Consider the following 24700-nt stretch of genomic DNA (forward strand, 5'->3'; position numbering starts at 1 on the left):
AAAGACAATGGGAATTCCTTCCTACTGAGTCAGACCAAAAGCATATTCATAACCAATCCACCAAGTCTTCTGAAGGGCACCTGAAATAGGGTATAATTCCCTCTATCAAACTGGCCTCTAGCTGCTGCAGTAGTCTGCCATGCTCCTGAGCAAGGGAAGAAAATGATCACTCAGTTATTTGCAGGAGGACAATGCTTCCTGATCCCAATAGGCCACAACTGAAATATGAAAGTAAAGTCATAAGTCTTTTCTATAAATATATCCAACCTTGGCCTTGTTCTCACTAAGATGGACAGACCTGTATTTCTACCACTCAGTACTACAGATGGTAGTCATAACACTTTACTGCTTCTTCATAGGAAGTGAATATGCCAGGGAGAAGGCTAGGCTAGAACCCTTCTCCATGACCTCTAATTATCTATGTGAATTGGGGGGGTTGTATGAAGGAGCATTCAGTTCTGTGAGCCCTTGCCTGCCATGTTAAATGGCACAGCCCAGATGTGCGTAAGAAGAAATGCCCAACTGCCTTGAAGTCAAGGCCAGTCTGTAACACTCATGCTTATGTCTGCCACCATTTCTCGATTCATTCTAACTCGGGGGTTCCCAACCTCTTTGGATCGGTGGCACATATGGAATTCTGAGCATGTGTTGTAGGCTCTCTCACAAAATGGCTGGCATGGGAGCTTGCCCATTCATAAAATGGCTGCCATGGGGGGCATGGCCAGTCACAAAATACTCATTTTCCAGAAGACAAACCAGTGAGACTGAAAGTTACTTGCCCAAGAACCTAAGTACAAGGCAGAGGTGGAGTCTGAGCTCCAAAACACAAAGCCACTCCTTTGAACCCTAATAACGATGGCGCTGGAGGGCAGAACTCCACTTTGCAGAATACCAGCCTCTCAAGTTAATTTAAATAAATAAATATATATATCTTAAGAAATAAAAAGCATCAGGGGCAGGGACCCCGATGGGCACCAACAGAGGTGTCCATGAGCATACTGGTATCCATGGGCACCACGTTAGCAACTCCAGTCCTAGCTTCTAAGAGACAGGAATGCCAAGAGCTGTGGATTACATATATTTCCCAATCGGAAGTGGGCAACCAACATCTAACTTCCCATTTACTTGCTGTGTACTCTCTAAATAGTCTATGCTAGATTTTCTTAAAGAGGAAACTCAAACTTACTCAAGGATCCCCCATGAAGATGGCCAGTTTCCATAAGGAATAATTTCCCTTTTTAACCCTGTGGCATCAGGGGAAGGGTTTGATGTGGCCACTTGTCCAACACAGAGGGAGATGGAAAAGGTGCCAACTAGGCATCTTTCCATAACTGAGGAAGGTGAAGATACGGGTGTGAGCTGGGACACATTTCCAAAACACACCGGGTAGACAGGATGCATGGGTGGGGGGGGGGGAGATCCAACCTGTGTATGTGGAGGATGCTTAAAATATGACACGAAAGTTGCTATGTAATGGGAAAATGGGCCCTTGTGTCAGTTACACTGATGCTAAAGAGACATGCATTTTATTCTCAACCATTTTCCACTATGGGTTTCATCATTTCCATGAGGATCCGGCCTCTGTCTCTAAAGTAGGGATGCTAGAGAAATTTGAGATGGATTAAAATGAGTTTGAATTTCTAAGAATCCGACCTGCGGAATCCACTGTGGAGCGACCCTCCTCAGGCCATGCAGAGCCGGTGGACTTCTGGATGATTTTTTTGCTTTCCTGAAATTTATGCATATAAATCTGTAGAAAAATATGTAAGTTTCTGCTGAGGAAACGTTAAATAGAATGGGGGACAATACACTGAATGTTATGTACTGAGGTAAATTATGTAAATACTTAGGTAAATACTTATGTAAATATTTACGTAATTATTTCTGTATTTTTCCTCCTGACAAAAAAAACTATTTGCATCCGTCTGTGGGAGGATGATGGAACGAAAGGCACCTGACAATCTGCGAAACACAGATGGTGCAGAGTTTACACAGTCTATACATCCCTACTCTAAAGTAGTACAATCCTCTAATACCACAGCAATTCTACTATTTCAGAATGTTTTACTAGTAAACAGGAAAAAAAAAGCTCCTGTTCATTTCCAATCTACATTTATTAATGACCAATTAAATGTTGTTACGTTACTCCCTTTGATATAGTTTTAGTACAGTTGTACCCCTTTCTCACTTAAGAACGTAAAGGCAGCTGTACTGAATCAGACCAAAGGCCTATCTAGTCCAACATTTTTTCGTACAAGCAGGACATGAATGCAACAGCACCATCCGGCTCATGTTCCCCCAGCAACTTGTATTTTGCTACTGTAGCATGAATTACAATCAGCATAGCAGTGTGAGTGTTGTAGCAGCAACAGGACTGCACAGTTAAAATACACACTCAGGCATGAATCAAACTGATTTACCTTGGGCAAGTCACATTCTCTCACCTAACCCATCTCACAGGATCGTTACAAGGATTTTTTTTTTAAAAGAGAAAGCTTTATATATGCCACCCGGTGTACCTTAAATATAGGTTAATATAACACTACTCTGTCTGGGAGATATTTAAGGATTACAATATTCAAAGGAATTACCTTATGCTACTAATGGTTTTAAACTAATTCTGTATCTATATCTCACATCTGTATCCCTTCCTCTAATGCACAGGCAGGTAACCTGGTGCCCTCCAGATGTTTTGTACTACAACTAGGAATGGGGGATAAATTCATTTACTTCACATTTTAATGCAAAATTGCCTAGTATCACACTTTTGAAACTCGGTTATCCTTCAAAATTCGCTCTTCTTGGAATTTTGCAGTGTTCTCCCAGCAAATATTGCATACAAAAATGTATTTATTAGGGAAAATAGCATGAAAAATGCATTACATTAGGAAAAGTGCTTGCAAAAAGTGTGTGTATTAGGCAAAAATGCATACAAAAATGTATGTGAAATGTGTACAAAAATGCTTATGAGTTTTCATGTGAACTTTTAAAAAAAAGAATCTCAAAGCTTGGGATGGACTAGTGCTGTGCTGAATTTTGCCCCTTGTTTTGGGAATTTCTAAGAATCTGCCCCTTGTTTCTTTAATCTCTCCCTGCAAAAGAGGCATTGTTTGTTCTGCCTCTTTCGCAGGGAGGGGGAGAATTTCAGAGAATTTTCTCTCTGGTGAGGAGGACAGGGTTTCCACATACCTTTTTAAGTTTGGGAGGTGGCTGAAGGATCTTTCTATTTCTTTGTGTTTTTACTTGAAAAACATCCCCAGCATGAGAGGCTTCTCCAGCCTGGCAGCACTTCTGGAACTCCCAGGAGACCACGTGACCTCGCCCTCTCCAGTAGGCATTCAGGAAGAACTCCCAGGTTGCAGAAGCTTCTTTGCAAAAGGCTTCTTTCCAAAGAACAAATGGGACTTTGGGAGCTTTAGAAAAATGCTTATTTTGCTTGCTCTGTGTTGATGCATGGGAGAGCAGAATTCTAGTCCAACGTTCTAAAATCCCTGATTGCTCGTGCTTTGCAAAGAAGTTTCTGCAGCCCCAGAGCCTTGCCTGAATGCCTATTGGAAAGGGTGAGGCCACGTGGTCTCCTGGGAGTTCAGAAAGAGCTGATGGGCTGGAGAAGAGTCCTGGGCTCCTGCAAGAGTAGGGGATTTTTAAAAAATAATAATAAAAAAATAGAAAGAACACCCCTCAACCACAACCTACACTTAAAAAGGTAAGGGGAAATCCTGTCCTCCACCACAAGGAGAAAGTCATGTGAAATTCTCACCTCTCCCAGCCTCTTTTCATTTCACCCCCACCCCCCACAAAATGCCAAAAGTGGAAGAATTGAAATTTTCGGGACAGCACTAGGATGAACTGAAGTTAAGATTGGGAATTTCTCCAAAGTTCTATATGAATCGAACTTAAGAATGAAAAAATGAGAAACTGCAATTGACAGACTCATCCATCTTTACCTACAACTCCCATCCCGCAGCCAGCATGGCCAATGGTCAGGGACCATGGGAGTTGTAATCCAAAACAACTGGAGGGCACCAGGTTGTCTACCTCTGCCTTAAAGAAAGGAAGGGATATTGAGATACTGATATATAAATAAAATTAAGTTAAAACCATTAGTAGCATAAGGTAGTTTGTTTAAATATTTTAATGCCAGGTTCCTTAAATATCTCCCAGACCATAAACCCAGTAGATGTTTCAAATTACACAGAACCCGGTACAGTTTGTAAGACTATTTATAATTAATTCTGAGCTTATCAGTTTAGGAGAGAAATGCAGAAGACAATTTATACAGCTGAGAGAACACCGAGTCAATTTTTAAAATTCAGCTTTGGTAAAGTTTGATGAGCACCTATTTCCTCTTGCCATCATCTTTAGACTAGACATTATGTGAACATGAAATGTAAGTATGCTATTTTCATGCAGGTTTTGTTCACAATGAATAAAATGTAGCTCTTCTTAATATCATCACATGAAAGCTAATTATGATAATAAAACTATATGACAGCTTGGGAAATCTCAAGGTAGACAGTTCAGTAATCTCCCCCTTTCTCTGAAATATATTCGGAATTGATGGAATGGATAGAGGTATTACAGAGTTTGGAATTGGACAATACCTTAACCATTAAAAATACTTGTTTTACCTAGTGAGAACTAGGTGCCTAGGCTGTACTCCTTCAGACCGCAAGGTAGGGCTCACATGATCAAATGTATTTCTGCACAAAATATATTTCCTATACATGGAAAGCTAGCATGTCACGGAGTAGGTAAGACTAGATCAGCCTCCCCCAACGTGGTGCCCTCCAGATGATTTCGGCTTCACTTCTCATGAGCCCCAGCTGACCAATGGTCAGGAATGCTGGGAGTTGTAGTCCAAACATCTGAAGGACACCAGTTTGGTGAAGGTTAGACTAGATCCATTCTCCCTGACACCTAGCTTTCTGCAGGCAGAACTATTCAATCATGGGAGTGCATACCAACAGTTTGAAGTGATACAGTCCATACACAGGTTTATCCCAGACTTCGCTCCCTCATAGCTTGGTGGGAGATTCCTCAATGAGAAAAGGAACCCTTCTTCACAAAGCATATAATTCATCTATGAAATCTGCTATCACAACAAACAGTTATGATCACCACCTTGGACGACTTTAAGGGCGCAATCCTATCGGGATTCCAATCAGCCTCCGAACTCAGAGGCTGATGGGAATCCTATGCAGCATGGGAGGAGTGTGGAGGCAATGTTCGCTCCCACCTTCCTACCACTCTGTATTTTAGCTATATGGGTGTTTTTGCCCATCTAGTTGGGGATTTGCGGAGGGGGGTGGAAAGGAGGCTGGGGCAGCCAGAGTAAGCCAACTGCCCCAGCCTTCACCCTTCGCCGCCCACAGAACTGCCCTCTTTCCATACTCCACAAGGGGGCAGGGAGCTCCGATTCCCAGCTCCGAGGTTGCAGCACTGTCTACAACCTTGGGGCTGAGAATGTGAACAATCCTATGTGCCCCCCCAGACTCTTTCTAGGGGCTACAAGAAATTCATAGAATATAAAGCTATCAATGGCTACTAGTAATGATAGCGATATATTACCTCCAATATACCAGTTGCTGAGGAACATAAGTGGGAGGGTGGGAACAGAATGCTGGACTAGATAGGCCTTTGGTCTGATCCAGCATGGCTCTTCTTATGTTCTTATAACTTCACATTCTGTTGCCATTGGACACATTTAACAGGCCTATTCAACACTGGAACTTACAACCATGTACATTTTTCTCTCTTTGGTGACTAGCTGGTTCAGACAACCTAGTGCTCCCACATGCTTTGGACTACAACTCCTATCAGTCCCAGCCAGCATGGCCAATGGCGAGAAATTATGGGAGCTGTAGGCGAAAACATCTGGAGGACACCAGATTGCCTCTCCCTGATGGAGAATCTGGATTCAAGGTTCACCAGAACAGCCAAAAATTTAGTAAAATAAGTACTGGAAGACAAAGTATCAGCTTTGTTGAAACCAGAATACTTGCAGTTATTCTTAAATGAGTGCTCTGTGCTGAATTAAAATGCACAAAATTACTTCATCAGAAACACCATCAATATGAGAGAAACGCAGAAATATAAAAAGGGGCGGGTTGGAGGAGTACATCAGAAGGCATTTACCAGAGTGTAAGGTTAATGACAATTTAAAAATGTGTATGTGTAAAATATTCCTGACCCAACAACAGGAAAGGGCATGATAAAGTAAAATGCAAAACCAGCCACTTAAGGCAGACCAAGACAAGAAACAGGTCCCTGCTAATTAATATTTGTTTCGCTTCAGCAGTTACTGGATGTGATTGCAAACCAGCAAACCCGTCTCACCCAATCACATCATCTGTCCACTCATGTTTCACCACCTGAGTACTAGCTCTGCTCCACAGATATTTCTTCATCTGCTCCACAAACAATTACAACACATTTTCTGGAATTAGAGCACCTGTTACATTCCCTACAGCCTACATGCCCAAAGGCAGGTATCAATTAATACTGAACTAATTGCTGTACTGGCAGACCAACAAAAGCACTGAATTAGTCTGTGATGAAGTGATCTCTTCCCCCCCACCACACACACCCTAAAAAAATACTAGGGGTCCCTGGGGAAATGTACCCTTCTGAAATGAAGGGTAAGTCACACTGGGTCTCTTTATCGAATGTTATTCTGGGAAAGCTGCTCTAAACTCATGTCAATCTTTGCAATGGAGTGGAAACTGCCACTTGCTGCTTTTGAACTCCTTTTGTTGAGATTCTGAGCATTACCTATGCTGCATGCCTGCAATCTCAGGAAAGTGGAAGGTGTGATGACACTCAACTCACCATGTGGATAGAGCCCACAGATCCAACATGGTTAGATCAGCCTAAGAGTGGGGAGAGAGAAGAGCTGCTAAGCAGTGACCAATGAACGGTCATCAGTTTCAAAGTTTGTTTGCACATACAGGCAGTGAGTCAGAGGATTAAGTGGACTGATAGTCAACAAATTCCTGATAAAGCGAGTCACTTTCATGCACATCTTTGACCAAAGGTGCACAATTTTTGTGAATACAAATTGAGATTTTTTTCTGTCTCAATACAGGAGGTAGTTGGGCTGTAGCACTATCAATGAGTAGGAAAAAATATTGCACAGAACATATGTACATATACAGAGATGCAAGCAATGTGTCCATATGTCTGCACCCTTTCAATGTAACTAAAAAGTACTAGGTGTTATGCTACAGGTATTTCTCCTTATTCTTTCTCAGCTTAGATCATTCCAAAAGTGCCACTTGCAATTTCTTTCTAAAATAATTACAAAGGCGCAAATTTACGTTGCCAAATAAGGATGCAAAGGTATTTTATTAGACCCCCAACCTCCACCATTGGTGCCAGGGGGTGGGGTGGAATCCCAGTAGGAGGAGCTATTCCTACTTTACTATGGGAGTTACCACTGATCCAGGAAAATGCTTAATAAACAAAGTCCCTAATTTTTACAGGCCATAGGCCAGCATTGCAAATAATTAAAGACAGTCTGCTGGCACAATCTTCATCAACCCACAAAAAACTTTCCACAGCTTGAAAGAAAAGGAAAACTAATATTCCCCATGCTGGAAATGGCAGTTCAGATGCTACACCATGGCATGAAAGGGCTAGGAAGGGCAGCAAGAAAGCATTAAAACCATGGTAGTTTGTGGCATATCAGCACAGAAATGGCAAATTGCACCTTTGCCATAGACAATGTTGGTGAAAGATTCCATATTATGTACACTGCACTTTAATCAGCATGAAACTGGAGCCCAACAATACAGAAAAGCCAAGGCTTCCACATTTTCACCCATATTTATGTACCTATGCTCTACTCCCCTGCATGTGTTAATCAAACAAAGGGGACACCATGCGATCAAAGAGCAGCAGGGCTGTGCCACTGGCCTTGAGATCATGCAGCTTTTTCGCCCCGCCCACATTGGTCAAAGCTGAGAAGCCAACACGCAGAGACCTCTATGTGTATAGCCTTCTGTAGGGTTTTAGAACAGGCAGAGGGTGTATACGCTTAGGCTTGCCTGCTGCAGATATCCACACCTAATGCATGAATGTCAAGACCAGGGCCAGGAAACCGTGCAACCTCAAGAGTAGACCAGCAGTACAGCCCTGATACCCTTGATCATGAAGTCCCATCGCATAGTTAACTCATGAAGAGGGCTCACCTCCAACCACACAATCCTGGACATGTTTACTGAGGAACAAATTCCACTGTGTCAAATGGGGTTTACTCTTTAATGTCTGTTTAGGTTTCCAGCCTAAATTACCATTACCCATTTCATCGGCTAGCCCCTTGGCATAAACACATAATTCCAGTGAGCAACATGAAACAGGTTACACAAGAGCTATTCAAGTTCGCAACAGTCATCTTGTTGTGGTTTGCAGTTTCATCAGTCTATCTTGATTTCAAAAGTTCTAAAGAAGTGGAAATGTATTTTCTCCTGCACAACTGTGCAAGAAAATATTGCATCACTTTCTCACGGATCCTCTCTACTTTTGGCCTAAGATAATCCTCTTCCTGCATTGATTTAGGTCTCTAGATTTAGCGAATCCTTTATTCTCAGGGGGCCTTAGAGGTTGGTGGTGCTGGGGGGGTCAGGACCAGTGTAATTATGAGGGGAAAGATCGAATGACAAAATCTACAGTACATGTAATGGTGGTAGCAGCACCTTTTCAAAAATATGGGAATAAAAATACAGTTGGACATATTTCTTCACTCTTCATACCAGTGAGTAGGTTACCTTAATTATCTCATTCTTACAGCGACACCTAAATTTACATTTTATGAGCTATTCTAAAATCTGCCCTGCTTAATAATCTGTATCTTCAAGAAAACACTTGAAAGCGTCTCTCACAATTAAACCCAGCCACAACCTTGTATAAATCAAACTTTTGCTACCATATCAAAACGTTACACTGGGGCTGCATAACATTGCCCACATCCTCATTACATGGTACACTAATTACTACCAGCAGATTCAGAATTTTCTGCACATTAGAGGCTTTTAGAGGAGCTATAAAAAATTTCAGGCACCATTAATTTAAATTTGTATTGAAATTTCCTTTTGACAGATGGCCAAAAATTACTTATTATTTAGAGCACCAGAGCTGCCTGTTTGCACATTAGAAGAGGAAAGGGAAAAATTAAAAGCAAGGAGGAAATTTATGTCACGTTCATTACCTGTTAAATGTTAAGGAGCATTATCTTGCATGAATAAATTATTTCATACAAGCACACAGTCTCCAGCTGCTGGCAAGTGGCACGTTCTGGCTGATAAAAACCATCTCAAGTCGCACAGCAGACAATCATAAAAAGCCTTTCTTAACCAGGAGCCACTTAAGAGAGGGCAGATCAATAGAACAAGCAACTAACTGCTACTCTGGGCATCATGGATAACATTTAAGGAAATTAGCAAACTATTTCACCTTGCAAAGCTGGCAACAAGCCCTAGATGCGGACACAATCCAACTTGTGACTTGATGGCTGAACAAGACAAACATTTATTTGCAGCTATCACCATCTAATAAATCAGCACAAAAAGAGTTGCACCTTGCATGCTGTCACTCCAGATGCCTACCTAATGGCTTAGGGGGAAAAAGTAACCCAAAATAATTGCAGATGAATTAGTCTCATCTCCTGAACAATGACACACCTCATTGGTTAATCTCTATTGCCCTATCTTCAGTTTTTGAGCAATGCTGGCCTGCATACAAGATGGCTTATATATGCTCATAGTTCGCACAGGATTTGTTAACATGCCATTCTTAGGTTTATGATCAGATCCCGAACCATCTCTAATCATAAATTTTCAGTGTTTACATAGTGAAAAAAAGGAAGAGCAATAATAGCCTTCTTCTTTTTTAATGTCATAAAGAATTTTGGTATTTTAGTAATGCACTCTTGGAAAAGCACATGGACATAAGCATGGTTCTTTTTACTATAAACCATCCATATGACAGGCCCACACTACTTTTCCCCTACTAAGTCACATGTAGCCATCTAGCCATAAGTTGCCCAATAGCTGCTAGACAACCCCTGTGTTCTGCAGTTCCGGGCAAGCACGGAAAAAAATAGGATCCTTGTTAAGACCTTGCAGGGCCACCAGACATGGCTGAAGGGTGCAGCTCATTGATGAGCCCTACATTGCCCTATTCATTGTATATACATATATCCAGAGGAAAAGCCAGTAACACTGACCCTGAAAGCAAAACGCTAATTAGATAAAGGTGGGCTGCAAACTCATGGAAAATTTAAAAGGAGTGAATGCAGTGTTCATTACAGATATTTTTAAATTTATACCCCATCTTTAGGCCCAAGCAGACCAGAAGCATATTACAGCCATATCATAATACATACCAATCGTATCATAATCCATGTTAAAACACAATGAATTTAAAATATTCACAACAGAAATATGGCAACAGTAAAAGCAGCACACAGCAGCTTATTACCTTAAAGGTCTCTCTCTCTCTCTCTCTTTATTTATTTATTGTTCACGCATTATTTTACTGCTTCCTAAAAGCCAAAACAGAGTAAGCCTGGCGGGCCTCTCTGGGGAGGGAGTTCCGTAATGAGGGCACAACTACAGAGGAAGCCCTCCTCCTTGCAGCCACCAACCTAACTTCAGACACCGAAGGTATTCAAAGCAAGATCTTGCCAGACAAACGGAGCACATGGGAAGGCTCATATGGAAGGAGATGAACACTAAGATTTTTTTTTTAATCAAGACATGATAAATCTACCACTTTGACATCAAAGATGAGTGCGAAAATATTTCAGAGGGCTGGCATTAATTTACAGAGACTGTTGGATTTTGAAATGTATTGTTTTTGTTTGTTTTGAACTTGTTCTAATTGTTATTCCCCTTTGGAACCCTTGTGCGTGTGTGTGTATGTGTGTACGCACACGCATGTGTGTATAGGCAGACAGATTCTCTTTCTTGGGGGTGCATTTCTAGACCACATTCTTTGGGAAACTGAACTACATTTGTTCAGTTCTATTGCCACCACCTCACATGCTGAAAATGACTGCAGATGGAAAACTGACAGTTCTTGTCAGTTTGCAGCTGTTAAGAACCCAGAGAGTAACTGTGAAACGGACTAGAACAGGGTCCATTTCACTCTGTTGCAACATGACAAAGCTGTAAACAGCACCAGCAGTGGACTGGGACAGGGTTCAGGCTGCAGACTCCTCCTATTTTATGAGAGAGATAAGGAAGGAGTAACATTGCCTTAATGTGCATAGGAAAACCCACAGTGGTAAATGTAATCATGTAAATGTACATATGAAGTCACCCTGGTACTTCTTGTTCCTACATTAGACAAAAGGCTTCTTGGATGAGAAGTTGATATTTCTAAGAGGCATCTAGAATTCCACTCCAACCACAAATGTTTGCAACCAGAAAACCCAAGTTTATTTATTTAGTGATCTATTCCATTTAGATCCCACCTTTCATCTAAGGATCCCAAAGCAAAATACATGGTTCTCTCCCTGCCTGCCATTTTGTCTTCACAATAACCCTGTGAGGCAGGCTGACAGATAGTAACTTCATAGTTGAGTGGGATCTGAACCTGGGTTCCCACAGTCCTAGTTCAACATGCTAACCACCACCACACCACAATGAACCTTGAAGCATTCAGGGTAGCCTTGAAGCGTTACTGAACTCGTCTTTGTATCTGGATCTTCATACTGCTCTGCTCAGGAACACTCCTCACCATTTTCAATTTGGACCCAGTAAGTACCATGCATAAGTGAGGTGTTCTCTACGTGAAAGACTCTTGAGGGCCTGTGAGGATGCCTGCCTTAAGAAAACCTCTCTGCATCCTGTTGGTTGCGGGTAGCAATAGTGGAGGGGATAGCTCTTAGGAGCCTTTCTGCTGTTTTGTCCCTCAGCGTCTTACCTCCTTCTGTGCATGACATGCTGGCTGGGTTCACCTAACATGACAACCCATACTCAACGTTAAGTATGGGTTGAGTGTGGGTTGTTGTTGAACCATGTGTTGTTGCTGAACCATGGAATGTTGTGTTGTGTAAACTCAGCTGCATGAACAAACCATGGTTTGTTAACCATGAACAATGCACAAAAAGAATCAATGGGTTATTGTTGGATTGTAAACTGTGGGTTGCTTGTGATTAACAAACCATGGTCTGTTAGAAAGGCTGGGTTCAACGACAACCCACACTCAACCCATACTCAACCTTGAGTATACGTTATGTTGTGTGAACCCAGTCACTGGCCAGGTTGGGATGATCAGAGGAGAAAAGAAGCCATGTTGTCTTCTTTTCCCGACCCCGCGCATGCTGCTCATGTGTCTACCATTCCCCTAATGACCCTCGCCATGGCACGGGTTGCTGTTGTGTCCAAACCCAGCGAGTGCATGGCAGGGTTGGTTTCCAGACCACCCCACAACCCATAGCTTGTTGTAGGAGTTATAGGGTGGTTTGGAAGCTGGTCTCATCACACAACTTGGCAGGTTCAGATGACGTGGCAACCTGCACCACAACAAGGGTAATTAGGGAAATGGCAGCCGTGTGAGCAGCATGCGCGGGGTGGGGAAAAGAAGCCACCAAACATTTCTGGTTGCTGGAAGATGTCCCTGCTTCAAAGGGGCAGCATGAAGTCAGGGACAAGCCAATGTGCCTCTGCCATCTCTGTCTAGCTCAGAGCCAGCGAAGGGCTGCGGAGGCAAGCCGGCTTTCTCTGCCTCTGCTGAGCATTTGGCATGCCAACCACCTGACAGGTAGAGAGACAAGACGATGTGCCTCTGCCTTCCCTCTCTAGCTTGGGAGCCAGAGAAGGGTGGCAGAGGTTTGTTTTGGCTCTCTGATTGTGCACGGGAAGTGCAGAACTAAAACAAATCTCAGGCACCTACTCATCGGTGGGGATGTGGAAGGGGCAGGGATCATCCCTCCCCACTCTGCAGCTGTGGTGTGGAGAGAAAACCTCAGGCTCACCTTATTCACCAGAAGCAGCCGGCATGGTGAGCAATATGAGCATCACTGAACAGCCTATTCTGGGCCCATTCCAGGAATATGAGAGGTGAGTGCTGTGAAGCCTGAGCCTCCCTTGGGTCAAACTAGTCCTGTTCTCATATCTGAGGCTTCTGAGATGCTGAAGGCAGTAATACTGTTGCTTTGTTGATGTGTTGGAGGCCTCAGAAAGGCCTGAAATGGATTGCAGAATCTATTCTGGATGTGCAATCTACTCCAGAGTTTTGCCGGAACATAAGTAATTCATTTCACACTGCATCAAAACGTTTTGGAGGGCAATCGCTAGGTTCCAATTTCCCTTATGCCACAGGAGTTGGCTGGTTCATTGGTGACTTCTTTTTCAGAAGGGCTTTTAATTTTATGGCTGAAGTTATTTTATTGTGCTATGGACAGACTATATTAAAATGTTCATTTTAATTTTTTTCTAGGTTTTTTATCCATCAAATTGTTTTAGGATTTTGCTATATATTAGTTGCCACTAGAGCTAGACCCTTTCAGCTAGTTAGCGGCAAACATTTTAAAAAAATAACAACAACTCACTCTTTTCCAGCCTATTAGACTAACTCAAAGATTCTATTTTACATAGTATACCAGCCCAGGAGTTTGGTTGGAGGCCACTATTACAAAGGCATATGACTTAGTTCCTGCTTGACAACAGATTAGTGCTCACATTTAGGATGCTTTTTATACCCAAAGATCTGAAAGGCCATGTTTCAGTACAGCTAATTTGTGTTAAAATATCAAAAAGTCTCTAGGCACCAGCACTAATTCCAGTGAAAATATTCATTACTAGGCTGAAATTATGGGAGTCTCTCCAGACAACTATTTAACAGATGGGAGACAAGCCCAAAGAGCAGTCTTCCCACCATATTCATCTCTACAGAGCTTTAAACTGGAATGAAGGACTTCTTGGGATTTAGGAGTTGAGGTAGCAGGGGAAAGTCCCACGAGTGTCATTTCTCCTGGAACACCAAGCTTCTTCCAAACTGGTGCATGAATTGCATGCACCAATTCATGACTGTGGGTCTTTTATTCCTCAATACATTTCTGATAAGAGTAGGGTGTAGTTCTCAGGGATCAGCCAACAAGGAAGTATATGTAAATATTACTCATTGGCCAAAATATCATCCAATAGCTGTTGGTATTTTATTAGTTGAAGTTGCCTTGAAGTAGTTTCACATGACCTCCCCTGCCCCACCTAATGCTGATGCGCAACATGGCCAGACACCCTGCCACCCACAGTGGAAACACTTCCTCATGCTGTGCAGATGGTGAGGAGGAGCTCTCCATGGGTACTCATGTATGCACGTAGGGCTCCCCTGCACTGACTGGGACAGAGCCCCTCCCATGCCAGCCAGTAATGGGGAAGCGTTTCCACTCCGGGCAAAGGCAGCAAGGCTAGCTGGCATGATCCCGTAATCCCCCCGCCCACCCCACCCTTCATGCTTTCTTTCAAAGCAAGGGTTGTGTGTGGAGCTGGGTTTGTACAAAGTTCTCATTTATGTAGCGCTTTTGGAATAGTCTACTCAAGATTCTGCTAACCAATATGGATCTCCCTGTCTAGTTATAGCATTTCCTGTGCTTCAGTTCAACCATAGTAAAATGCACTGCAATTCTTTTAAACTACTCCTTCCATCTGTGAAATGGAGTCTTACCTTTATGGAGTCTCTGTCTTCATGCAGAACAGCAGCGGCAACACAAGCAGGCGAAAGAAGTAAAGAGAGAGACAAATGCAAGTTATTTTAACATAAAATTATGCAATTTTATACTTCAAAAAAAGAAAAAAGAAAAAGGAAGAAACCTGAGCCCCACTGAAAAAAATGGGTTTTTTGCTGAAATATTAACTTTTCTGTAGAGTTGATTATTAATATTGTACAACTAATTCTATAAAGTTGAATATATCAGTTGATTCAAAAACTAAGCAACCAATTCTATACACTTGAACCTATCATTTGAATATATCTGTTGACTGGCAAACTTAGCAATAAATATTATAGCAGTAATATGGGAGTCTATGATGCAATATAGGACCAAGACTTTTTTCCCCCAAGAAAGAGATGGGAACAGAGTACACAGTTCTTAAGCACAATATTCCATCCTTATCTCTTTGCATTACAGCCTGCTGAAATCTCTAAAGTCTAACAACAACACCATTGTAGCAATCAATGCACTTGCAAAAGCAAGGGTGTGGTAAGGTATTATTTATTACTACTGAATGGACGCAGTTTCTCACAGGTTGAAATAGCCCTTAGTTTGCTACAGCGAAGCTTTCAAGCAAGCTTACACAGATGTTAGAGTTGGACACATTATGCCCGCCCTGTCTGAGTGAAGCAACACACCCTGGCACACCTAAGCACAGCCCCTTACATGGTGCACCCCATGGCATCCTGGGGGAGGGGTCTGTCCACTCCATTCCCCTGAGGGGGGGGCTAACCCACAGCAAGGGGCCACAGCCATATGACTGTGTCCCTTGGCCCACTAATCTCCCCTGCCTTCAAACTGTATGGACTGCAAAAGTATATGCTGGTTAGAGAAGTCTTCCCCTAGTGGCTGAAGGTGTAACTGCAGGCTTCAACCACAGACACATTTACATTAATTTAAATAATGGATGCATTTTAAAAACAACATGACTCCAAGGTACACACATCTACGGTCCCCTTAGTATGTAGGCCATGTTTCAGGTATTTAGGCTTCACGGTCTTGGTGCTACGGTATTGGCAGGCAGGCATATACCCTCTTTTGTTATTATTATAGGTTTGGGAGCTTTTTTGCGCAGCGGTCCAGTTCAGACTTAATGCTAAACCTCAGGCTCATTTCCCCTTTCAGTTTAGAACTAAACCACCATTCCCTATGACGTCTGAATCAGAGATGGTGTGCTTAATTTTAACTGTTATTAATTAAAACGTAACAGGATCCAAAACAGGTTTGGCTATTCTGGTTTACTGACTAAGAGAAGTTAGAACACGAGTTCAAATGTCACATGAAACTGTGGCTGGTTCTCAATAAGCAGTGGAGGCTTTGTGTGATCTTCTCATGCAAAGAAGTGCATAAGCCAAAGGCGGATACAGGTTTGTTCCCGCAACACTAAAACAGTGCCAGAGTTAAACTGGCAAAGTAGGCGGGTCCCTGACCCAAGAAGCCCCAAGTCTGAAACAGACAATGGGGAAACTAAATAGGGAGGGAAGGGAAGACAAGGTTAGGAAGAGATAAAAGTGGGCGAATGCAGTGAAGCTTGGCTATGGTTGGGAATGAGGTCAAGGAGATAAACCAAAGACCACCTGGGAAACATGGGTACTGGGGAAGGATTTCAAGCAAAGGAGAGAGGTGGCATGGCACTATGTACTTGTTCAGGGAAGGAGTTACATAAATAGGGGGAAGCAAGGAAGAATTGATGGAACATTTAAGGGAGACAGGGACCTTTGATCAATTGAGGGTGGCCCATGGATTTGAAACAGTTGAGGGTACCCCTTGGAAACTCACCAAATTTCTGTTACCCACCCCATCTTCCACAAAGGAGCAAAGTGTACGGTGGAATGAGAGAAGCATCTTTCCCTGAGACCAGTGAAGCATCTCCTACCTCTTTGGTGATCGTTATCATGATGTTTCTTTTCATCTTTGATCGGGAGATGGGACTGTCCCCCAAGGGCGCTTGACAAGGCTAAAAGGCCAGCGCTGCTGCCAATGGGTGGGATGGCTGGTGGCTGCAATCCAGAAGGGTGTGGTGTGAGAGGCACTGGGAGACCATGTCCATGCGACAAATGCTGTGCCTGGAGTTGCTGCTGCTGTGAAAAATTAAACACAGATATTGAATTTGTTCCAAGAAAGCACACCCCAAGTGCCGTTAGCTGTGCAATGCCTTGTGCTTGTGTACTTTCAAGGGCTGTCAACCCATCCGTGGCCCTGCTTTGCTACAAATTAATCCGCCAGTTAAAAACAGTGCAGTATCTCAGTATAGGGAAAGGACATAGGATGAATGCTACTGCTGCTCATGGCCGAGGTGTATAATCATGTATTCTTTGGAAAACAGGTTAGGACAAATTGCCTGAAACAAGAGCTCTGTATTGGGATGAAATGGGGTGTGTGGGGGAAGGCTGCATGTTATCAGCTTTATTAAACTATTTTTCAACTACAGTATCCAAAAGGACCAACCACCCCAAACCCTGACATTTCAAGTGCAACTCCTTCGACATCATTCTTCCAGGAGCAGCTACGCACAGATACACGCATCTAATCAAAACACGTGAGTTAACTACAACAGCGGTAATAAAGTTTTGTTTCTTTCCTTTTTTTTCTAGCAAGGAAGCTGAAAATTGAGAAAATTAGAGTTAAACAATTCTCCCAGAGCTGCCACACAGCATGCAGTGAGAGTTAATTTGAAAGAGGAAACCTGAATTAACAATCCAGAAAAGGAAACTGGTTGCAGCCACCGTTTTAAGTCCTTTAAGTGTCCTCAGCGGTACTTGAGCAAATTACTAAAGAAAATCTAATGTAGCAAGTCTTTGGTCCTCCTGTAGGCTTGCTCAATAATGCTGAAATAATTGGGCACTCTGTGCACGTTTAGTGATGCTCGAATGAAAAGCTAGAGGCCTGCCCTTGTACTCTTCTCTAGCTGCTGACTCTGTGTTGTGACAGGTTTATTTGAGTGGGACTGTGATGCATGCACCAGTAACTGCGCTGACAAGAGTTTAAAGTCATTTTTACCAGTACACTGGCAACACATAGAGAAAGCCCTTGAGAGGTTAGAATTGGAGTGCTTGACCTCAGCCTAGGCTGCATCAAGCTCTCTACTACACTAACCATTGTGGGGTAGATGGTTTGTTGATGCTGTTGAATGAGAAGGGTGGGGCGCGAGATAAGGTGGTAGAGGGAGGAAAGATGTCACGCTCAATCTATCCCAACAGGGCACTGTTTCACTTCACACCTGGCACCGACAATATAGCCCGCTCCACCCACCCCCTTTACCAAATAGCTCACAGAATTACTTTGAAATCTGCTTGCACTTTCACAGACCATGTTATTTAAGCAAATGGAGTCTCATTTACTGTCTCCTCTCCTTTAAGAATGGCCCTGTCCCTTTCAGAAAACAAACAACTGCACTGCCAAGCATCAAAAACACCCCCTTCAAAACTCCCTGCCTATTATCTAAATTGCAACTCTGTATTATTTGCAAATCTTACCTTGCAATCAAATTCATTATCTGAAAAAGGTATATATAATTACCTCTCGCTTTCACCCTGGATTGGAACCAGGCACACAAGTGATCAGATTTACAGTTTTACAATCACACAGTCCTAGAGTTTTGGAAAGGTTAACCAACATTGGGCTTCTGTTTGAGCTAAAATGAATGCTTTAGCCACAGAAGGTGCGTCGGGCCAAAATGTCAAAAGTTAGCCAACAGTTGGCTCCTGTTCAAACTGAAATTAACCTTGAAGTCACTTTTCAGGCCATAATTTCAAATATAGGAACATTCCTTTAAAAAATGTGATCCAAGTAATTCAGCCCCATCCTACTGTCAGCTAGGCAAATGAAGTACCCCAGCCAACAATGGGATACCATATTCAAGTAAGGTTCTTGATCACAGCCAGGGCCCTTGCAACAGGCCTTCAAAGAGAGGTACAAACAAAGACGAGATCAGAACTTTCCTAACCTGCATCTATATCCACTCCAAACCCAGATTTTATGCATCTGTGGATTAGGCCAAGAAGATTTCCGCACTCCTCCCATAATTCAGCGATTGCACCTCTACAACTGTTTTCATGAATGGGCATGGGGGAAAATCAGCAATGCCATGTTATTTTCAGGGGTATTTTGATTCTCTTCCCCAGCACGCATATTTTTAAAGCATGGCAAGACAACTGACTTTTAAAAATACGTAGTGTTGACTTGAAGTGATACAGCCATTCCCAACCTACCTTCCAACTATCCTACTGGGTAATACAAATTATGCCAATTATGCCATCAAATTATGCCAATATGCGTCATAAATTGGGCAGCATTCTGTGTGCACCGCTGTTCTTATCTACAATCTTATGTCCACACCCTGCTACTTTACAGGTATACAAAAAGCATCTATTTGATGAGCAGATGAGACAATTGGGGCTCTGCTGTAATGCCAGCAGCACAAGACATCAATGTATCAACATTTTAAAACATTTGATTATCTTTTAGAAGGCAAGCAAACTTAAGGCAGTCATTTCTGAATTAATTTGCTGGAATCAAATACTCTGATCAAGATTTTTGAACTGAAGGCCAATGCTCATTTTACATTTTGTACTCTGATAGGGATACCCAAGCCTCTAGTTGAGCAAAAGCATATGTGCATGCAGAACATGGCACGTTTCTCTTTAAAAATCTTGGCAGCAGGAGCCCAGTTCGTCAGAGTATTTTAAAGGAGCAGGTCAAACTGTTCACACCTAGATCCTTCACACTTGTCAAGCGACTCGTGTAATTTGCATCCACCCATAAACGTATATGTATTTTATGTAATTTGCATCTATACTCAGGAACAAAATACAGAAATGAGAATCAGCCTCATTTCTGGTGTACTTGAAAGGAATCTGGGAGGAAAAAGAGGGATGGTGATGGAAAGGTTTCAACTTTAACACTGATTTCACCGCCATTTCCTAAGAGTGAGATCTTTAATATTGATAGCAAGCTTAAATCCCCTCCCTACATATCTAAAAAGGATCAAATTAAAAGCACAATGTGCTTATAAACCATGGACAAATTAGCTTCTAATGTTCTCTTGTTAGAGTCAGCACATTCAGAAGCCTATTTTCCTGGAAAGGATTCAGGTTTCTACTGGATATCTTCCAGGCAGCGCCATGCCAGAGTAATCTAGTGCTTTTCCCCTTATAGACCCTGAAAGCTCATTGCCATTATCCAAACAGCCCTAACATCCTCCTCCAACCCAGAGACTTTTCTAATGTTAACTGACAAATTAATCTTGCAGAGACCTCACTTTATATCTCAACCCACATGCATGCTGGATGTATGTCCTTTTCACACTGCCCGGAAAATAGAAGCAACATCCAATTAAAATACTCTCATTAGTATTACTGTTCAAGTCACACTGCATACAAAAACAGCTACCAAGTGAAGGAATAGAATGGGAGGCAGGGTGGGTTGAGAAGTGGAGAAACAAGCAAACCTAGAAAGTTATATGGGAAGAATACCGGGACAGAAGAACAGGACTCCGAAATATTTGATAGGCTGACACAGAAATCTCCAAAAGTAAATCAGCAGCTAAGACCAATTTCACACACCTCAAACCTACTCATCCACAAACTCACCCCTAGCGGAGGGCAGGAGAATAGAAGGTATCTTCTCACCACCATTGCCAATATTCCTGAATGGAAAAGTAACCTTAAAAAAATGAACACTGATCCACCACTCAGCTCCTCTTCTCATTCCTTCAGGTCAGGGATGGGGAATGTGTGGTCCTCCATATGTTGGACTACAAGTCCTATCATCCATCACTATTGACAATGCTGGTTAGGGCTGATGGAAGCTGCATTCCAACAACAACTGGAGGACCACACAGTCCCCACACCTGCTTTAGGTAGTGCCTTGGGAATTTTCCTAGGCCTTATTGAGGTGTTCCTTTTTTGAATTTGGTAACATGTGAGGGAGTGTGGATGAGCATGTAAGACCCACCCCCCTCCACTGAAGTTCTTGACACCCTCCATATGAAAATTACAACCCTGATTTCCCAAGTTTCTAAACTGTGTAGGGAATACCACATGGTTAGAAAAGGCTCCACAATGCAGAAGTTTGCCCTCAATATGTGGAGGGTGACATGAGGGGATAAAGGAGGGGCAGAGCAAGCATACTCGTGCTTGCTATCCCCTTGCACAATACTTAAACTCAGAAAAGGAATGCCTGAATAGGGCTCTGTTCAGCCAATGAACTAGATAAGGGGAGTTTTGTTGTGGTCGTGCATTCTTTAAACATCGTCTTGTCTGGCATGCAGCTTTGTAATTCTGTTTGGGCCATCTGACTTTGTTGTCCTACATTAATTTCTTGTCCTACAGGAAACTTGACTGGCATAGCATCAGTGCTAAAATTACAGGGACCAGAGGTGGACAAGCCCCCTTTCCATTTCTCCCAACCCCCTTGGCTAGAGGGAAAGAGCATAATTGACTAAAATTGGGTGGAGCCAAGAGGTTCAGTTTGTGGATTTCATTAAGGGTCCCCCTACAATTTGAGCATTGCATGGCACATCTTGGTCCCTAATAACCACTGTTTGTGATAGACTTCGATCTAGGTAAACATTCTTTAATACATGAGCTGGTATGTTCAATATGTAGGATTAGTAAATAGGCTTTCCTCACCCCATCCACCAGACAGTGGTATTAACTCTTGCTTAGCCCCTATGAATACAAGTTCTTGGATCTCAATCTTCCATCAAAGCATTACTACAGCCTTCTTCAAACTAGTGCCCTCCGGAGTGTTAGACTGCAACTCCCATAATCCCCAGTCAGCGTGGCCATTTGTAGCCAAACACATCTGGATGACACTAGGTTGGGAAAGGCTACTTTACTAGACCCAAGCCTGCAAATGAACAAAAATCATAACAAAGGATGTCTGCTGTGGTTTCTTACAAACAAGTGATGTGAGATTTTAAAAACTGCACACAACCATGCAATTCAGTAATATTTCTCCTTTCAAAAAAAAAATTGTTGGGAATATTCACACTAAAATTAAAGGTTCGTAACAGGGATGGCTGGGAAAAATTCAGAAGTGAAACTTCGTCCACGTGGCCATGAAAACTGTTTGTGACCATAACATATCATGAGCTTCTTACAGTGATCATCATAAGCCTTTCACTGTTTACTGGACTTCACCTCAAACTATGGTTTTGTATTCTGTGACACTTTCGGGAGTAGGGCCCAAATCCATTGCTCAGGTTAGGGACTACCATGGCAGGGCAGCCCAGGTGATTGGGAGACATGTGTACATTCATTTTAAAGCCAATGGTTCTCAAAGTGTGAGGTCACCAAGACCAGGGGGAACCTTGAGTAGCTCCCTGAAATCTCTAACCCTACCCTGTGTAATTGGTGTGCATTTGCATTACTGACCGGGGAAAGAAATGAATTCCTACGCTGCACCTTCCCAGTTGCAGCAACACATGTAGCTGAGATGCTTCCACATGTGCTGATGGAGGTGATAGGGCAGCCTGCCATTTCTAACCCCACAGAGGTTTTGCTTCCCTTTGCACCTCCCTTGTGAAACTTAAAACAGACCAAGAGACTAAATAATGCTGTGCCCACATTTACTTTTCATGTGCTTGCCTTTTAAGTCAGGCTTTGCTACATTTTTGCCAACCAAAACCCATTCATCTCACAACACATTTCATTCAACGGAAAAACACAGCCGGAATCACTATGGCAAAGTACAAAAATCTGTTCAAGGCAAAACACATCTTTTAAAATTATTATTTTCTATTATTTAAAGTATTTATGCGTCTCCCTATAATCAAGCTCTCAGGATGGCTCAGAAGAATAAAAATGAATTACTTGTAGATAAACAGGTAAAGGGATCAAAAGTAAACAATATGTAAGTAACATAGAAACAGTGGCAAGAATAAACAAACTTGAGCTGGAACGGCGTGAGAAAATAAAACGGTCTTTGCCAGGCACTGAAATGACACCAAGGTAGGTGCCATATCGTTCTTTGGGCTACCTTCTAGATGACCCTGCCAAATACACCAAGGTGACCTGGAACTACCTTGCCAGGGACATTGTTGAAAACTAGCATTCTTTCGAAAATGGCATTGATACCACCATATGCTGAGCATATTCGGAAGGCGCCTTCACCACACAGTCGCTACCTTAAGATTAACAGGATTGAAGCCGGGGGAAAAACAACCTCAAAGCAAATACTACAATCCAACCAGAAATATATTCAGCTTATTTAAGCAGTATACTAAGCTGCAGCATCAAGTGAAATATCCATACTTTAATTTAAGTTCTCTGAAGAGAATCATATAATATCAAACCCAGACACAATTTGAGCCAAGCCATCATGCCTATTCCACACACAAATAAATACTGCAATTAAATAACATACATCATCTCTCAGCATTTCCTACAACATGGAAACAAGACAACAGGAAACAGACACACCATTAAGCCAGCCCATCTTCTGCCTTCCCACCATAACAATCTGTGTACAGTATTCAGGAGGTAGCCGATTTATTTTACAGCCTTTAAGCTCCAAGCACAGCTTAATATAGGCAGAGCCTTTGATCAAACAATAAAAAGCCAGAAAAATAAATGATTGCTGAACAGAGGTCACAGTCTATTACTAATTTATACAACACCTTTCCTGGCTCTCAGAGGTTGGCAGCTCTGAACAGGCACACATTGGGTAGAAATGACTTTACTAAACAAACTGAAATTGTTACCATCCATAATTCACGGAGAAAATGAAAACTTCCCCCCTCCCCGGCATTAAATCAAAATGTTCAGAATCGACGGGGACAGCCAAATCCTCTTCCCTAATATAGATTCAGAAGCAGACTCTCTCAGCCAGCATAAATCAAGATACGTCAACAGAAATCAGTGGGGCTGCGCCAAATTATGCCAGGCAGTAGCCTAGCCCTTATTTCTTAACCTTTGTTTCAGATCAAAGACCCAAAGAGTAAACTCATTTGAAAGGCAAAAAGCAGCCCCTTCACACATCGAGACAGAATTCTTCCCTGTGCTAAGCACCAGTGCAAAAATGCATTAGCATTTAGCAGCATGAGCTACGGACCAGTGGCGCCATGGGGATAATAGCATGCGCTGATGCTAAGTTTTTATTAGAACTTGTATGCACTTATCTATACCACATGGCTATCCAGAATTTTCTACCTCCCTCCCAAGCCCCAAATATGTCAGAAAATATAAAGAAAAAGTAACGTATTGTTCTTTTGACTGGCACTCAATTATCTTATGAAAGCTTTGACCAATAGACTATTTACTAAAATTAAAATTAGAAGACCTTTCAAAATGGGGTAATGGGCATTTCATTCTCATGCATAGAATGGAATTCCTTTACAACTAGTGCATTAATGAGAAACAATTAAAGTCGGCTAATTATATGCAATACAAAATGTGAATTATTCTGAAGTCTGCCGTTTGCTTTCAACCAATTTTTAATTTTCCAAAGCAAGTACTGTAACCATATTAATCAAGCAAAATGCTTAAAAATCACCCAGACGGCTTTAAAATGACACATTCTCTCTCTCTCTCTCTCTCTCTCTCTCACACACACACACACACATACATATATATATATATATATATATATATATTTCATATTCATAAATGAATGAGAAACAGTACAGGCAAAATCATTTAAATCATTTCCTTAGTAATACAAGTAATATTTAAATAGATTTAATAGTACTGCTCCAAACCAGTGAATTATGAGTTTAAAACCTATTAAAATGTAATGTTTTTTTTTCCCTGAGCTGAGGGGAGAAAGATTTAAATCCACTGAATTTTAATATTTCAGCTTCAGCTGCAGGAGGTAGAGAAAGTCCAAATGAACTATTCCATCAGCACCATTCAAGCATGAACATTTTAATCAGTTTTACTTCCTTGGAGTTCTCTAACACAGTTTATGCTGTCATTCTGAAAGCACTTAACACAGAGAGTGTGAAAAACCACCAAGGCTTGTTATTGCCTTCACAAT

At 42.1% G+C, this 24700-nt stretch overlaps 1 protein-coding gene across 7 annotated transcripts in view; it reads right to left on the bottom strand.

Moving 5' to 3' along the window:
• Window positions 1-24700, bottom strand: part of LOC146352515 (transducin-like enhancer protein 4) — a 166179-nt gene that overhangs the window by 62646 nt on the left and 78833 nt on the right. For 4 of the 7 annotated variants that reach the window (XM_084834245.1, XM_084834243.1, XM_084834239.1 and 1 more), the window contains 2 exons: window positions 16596-16800; window positions 14674-14690 (listed from right to left, as the gene is read on the bottom strand). In XM_084834245.1, the coding sequence (XP_084690371.1) occupies window positions 14674-14690; window positions 16596-16800 (222 nt within the window). The remainder of the gene's footprint in view (window positions 1-14673; window positions 14691-16595; window positions 16801-24700) is intronic. The other 3 variants (XM_084834246.1, XM_084834244.1, XM_084834242.1) reach the window with 1 other exon arrangement.

The sequence above is a fragment of the Heloderma suspectum genome, chromosome 2, assembly GCF_057233095.1.
Source record: "Heloderma suspectum isolate Gila_16-S chromosome 2, 16-S_ref, whole genome shotgun sequence".
NCBI classification, from domain to species: domain Eukaryota; kingdom Metazoa; phylum Chordata; class Lepidosauria; order Squamata; family Helodermatidae; genus Heloderma; species Heloderma suspectum.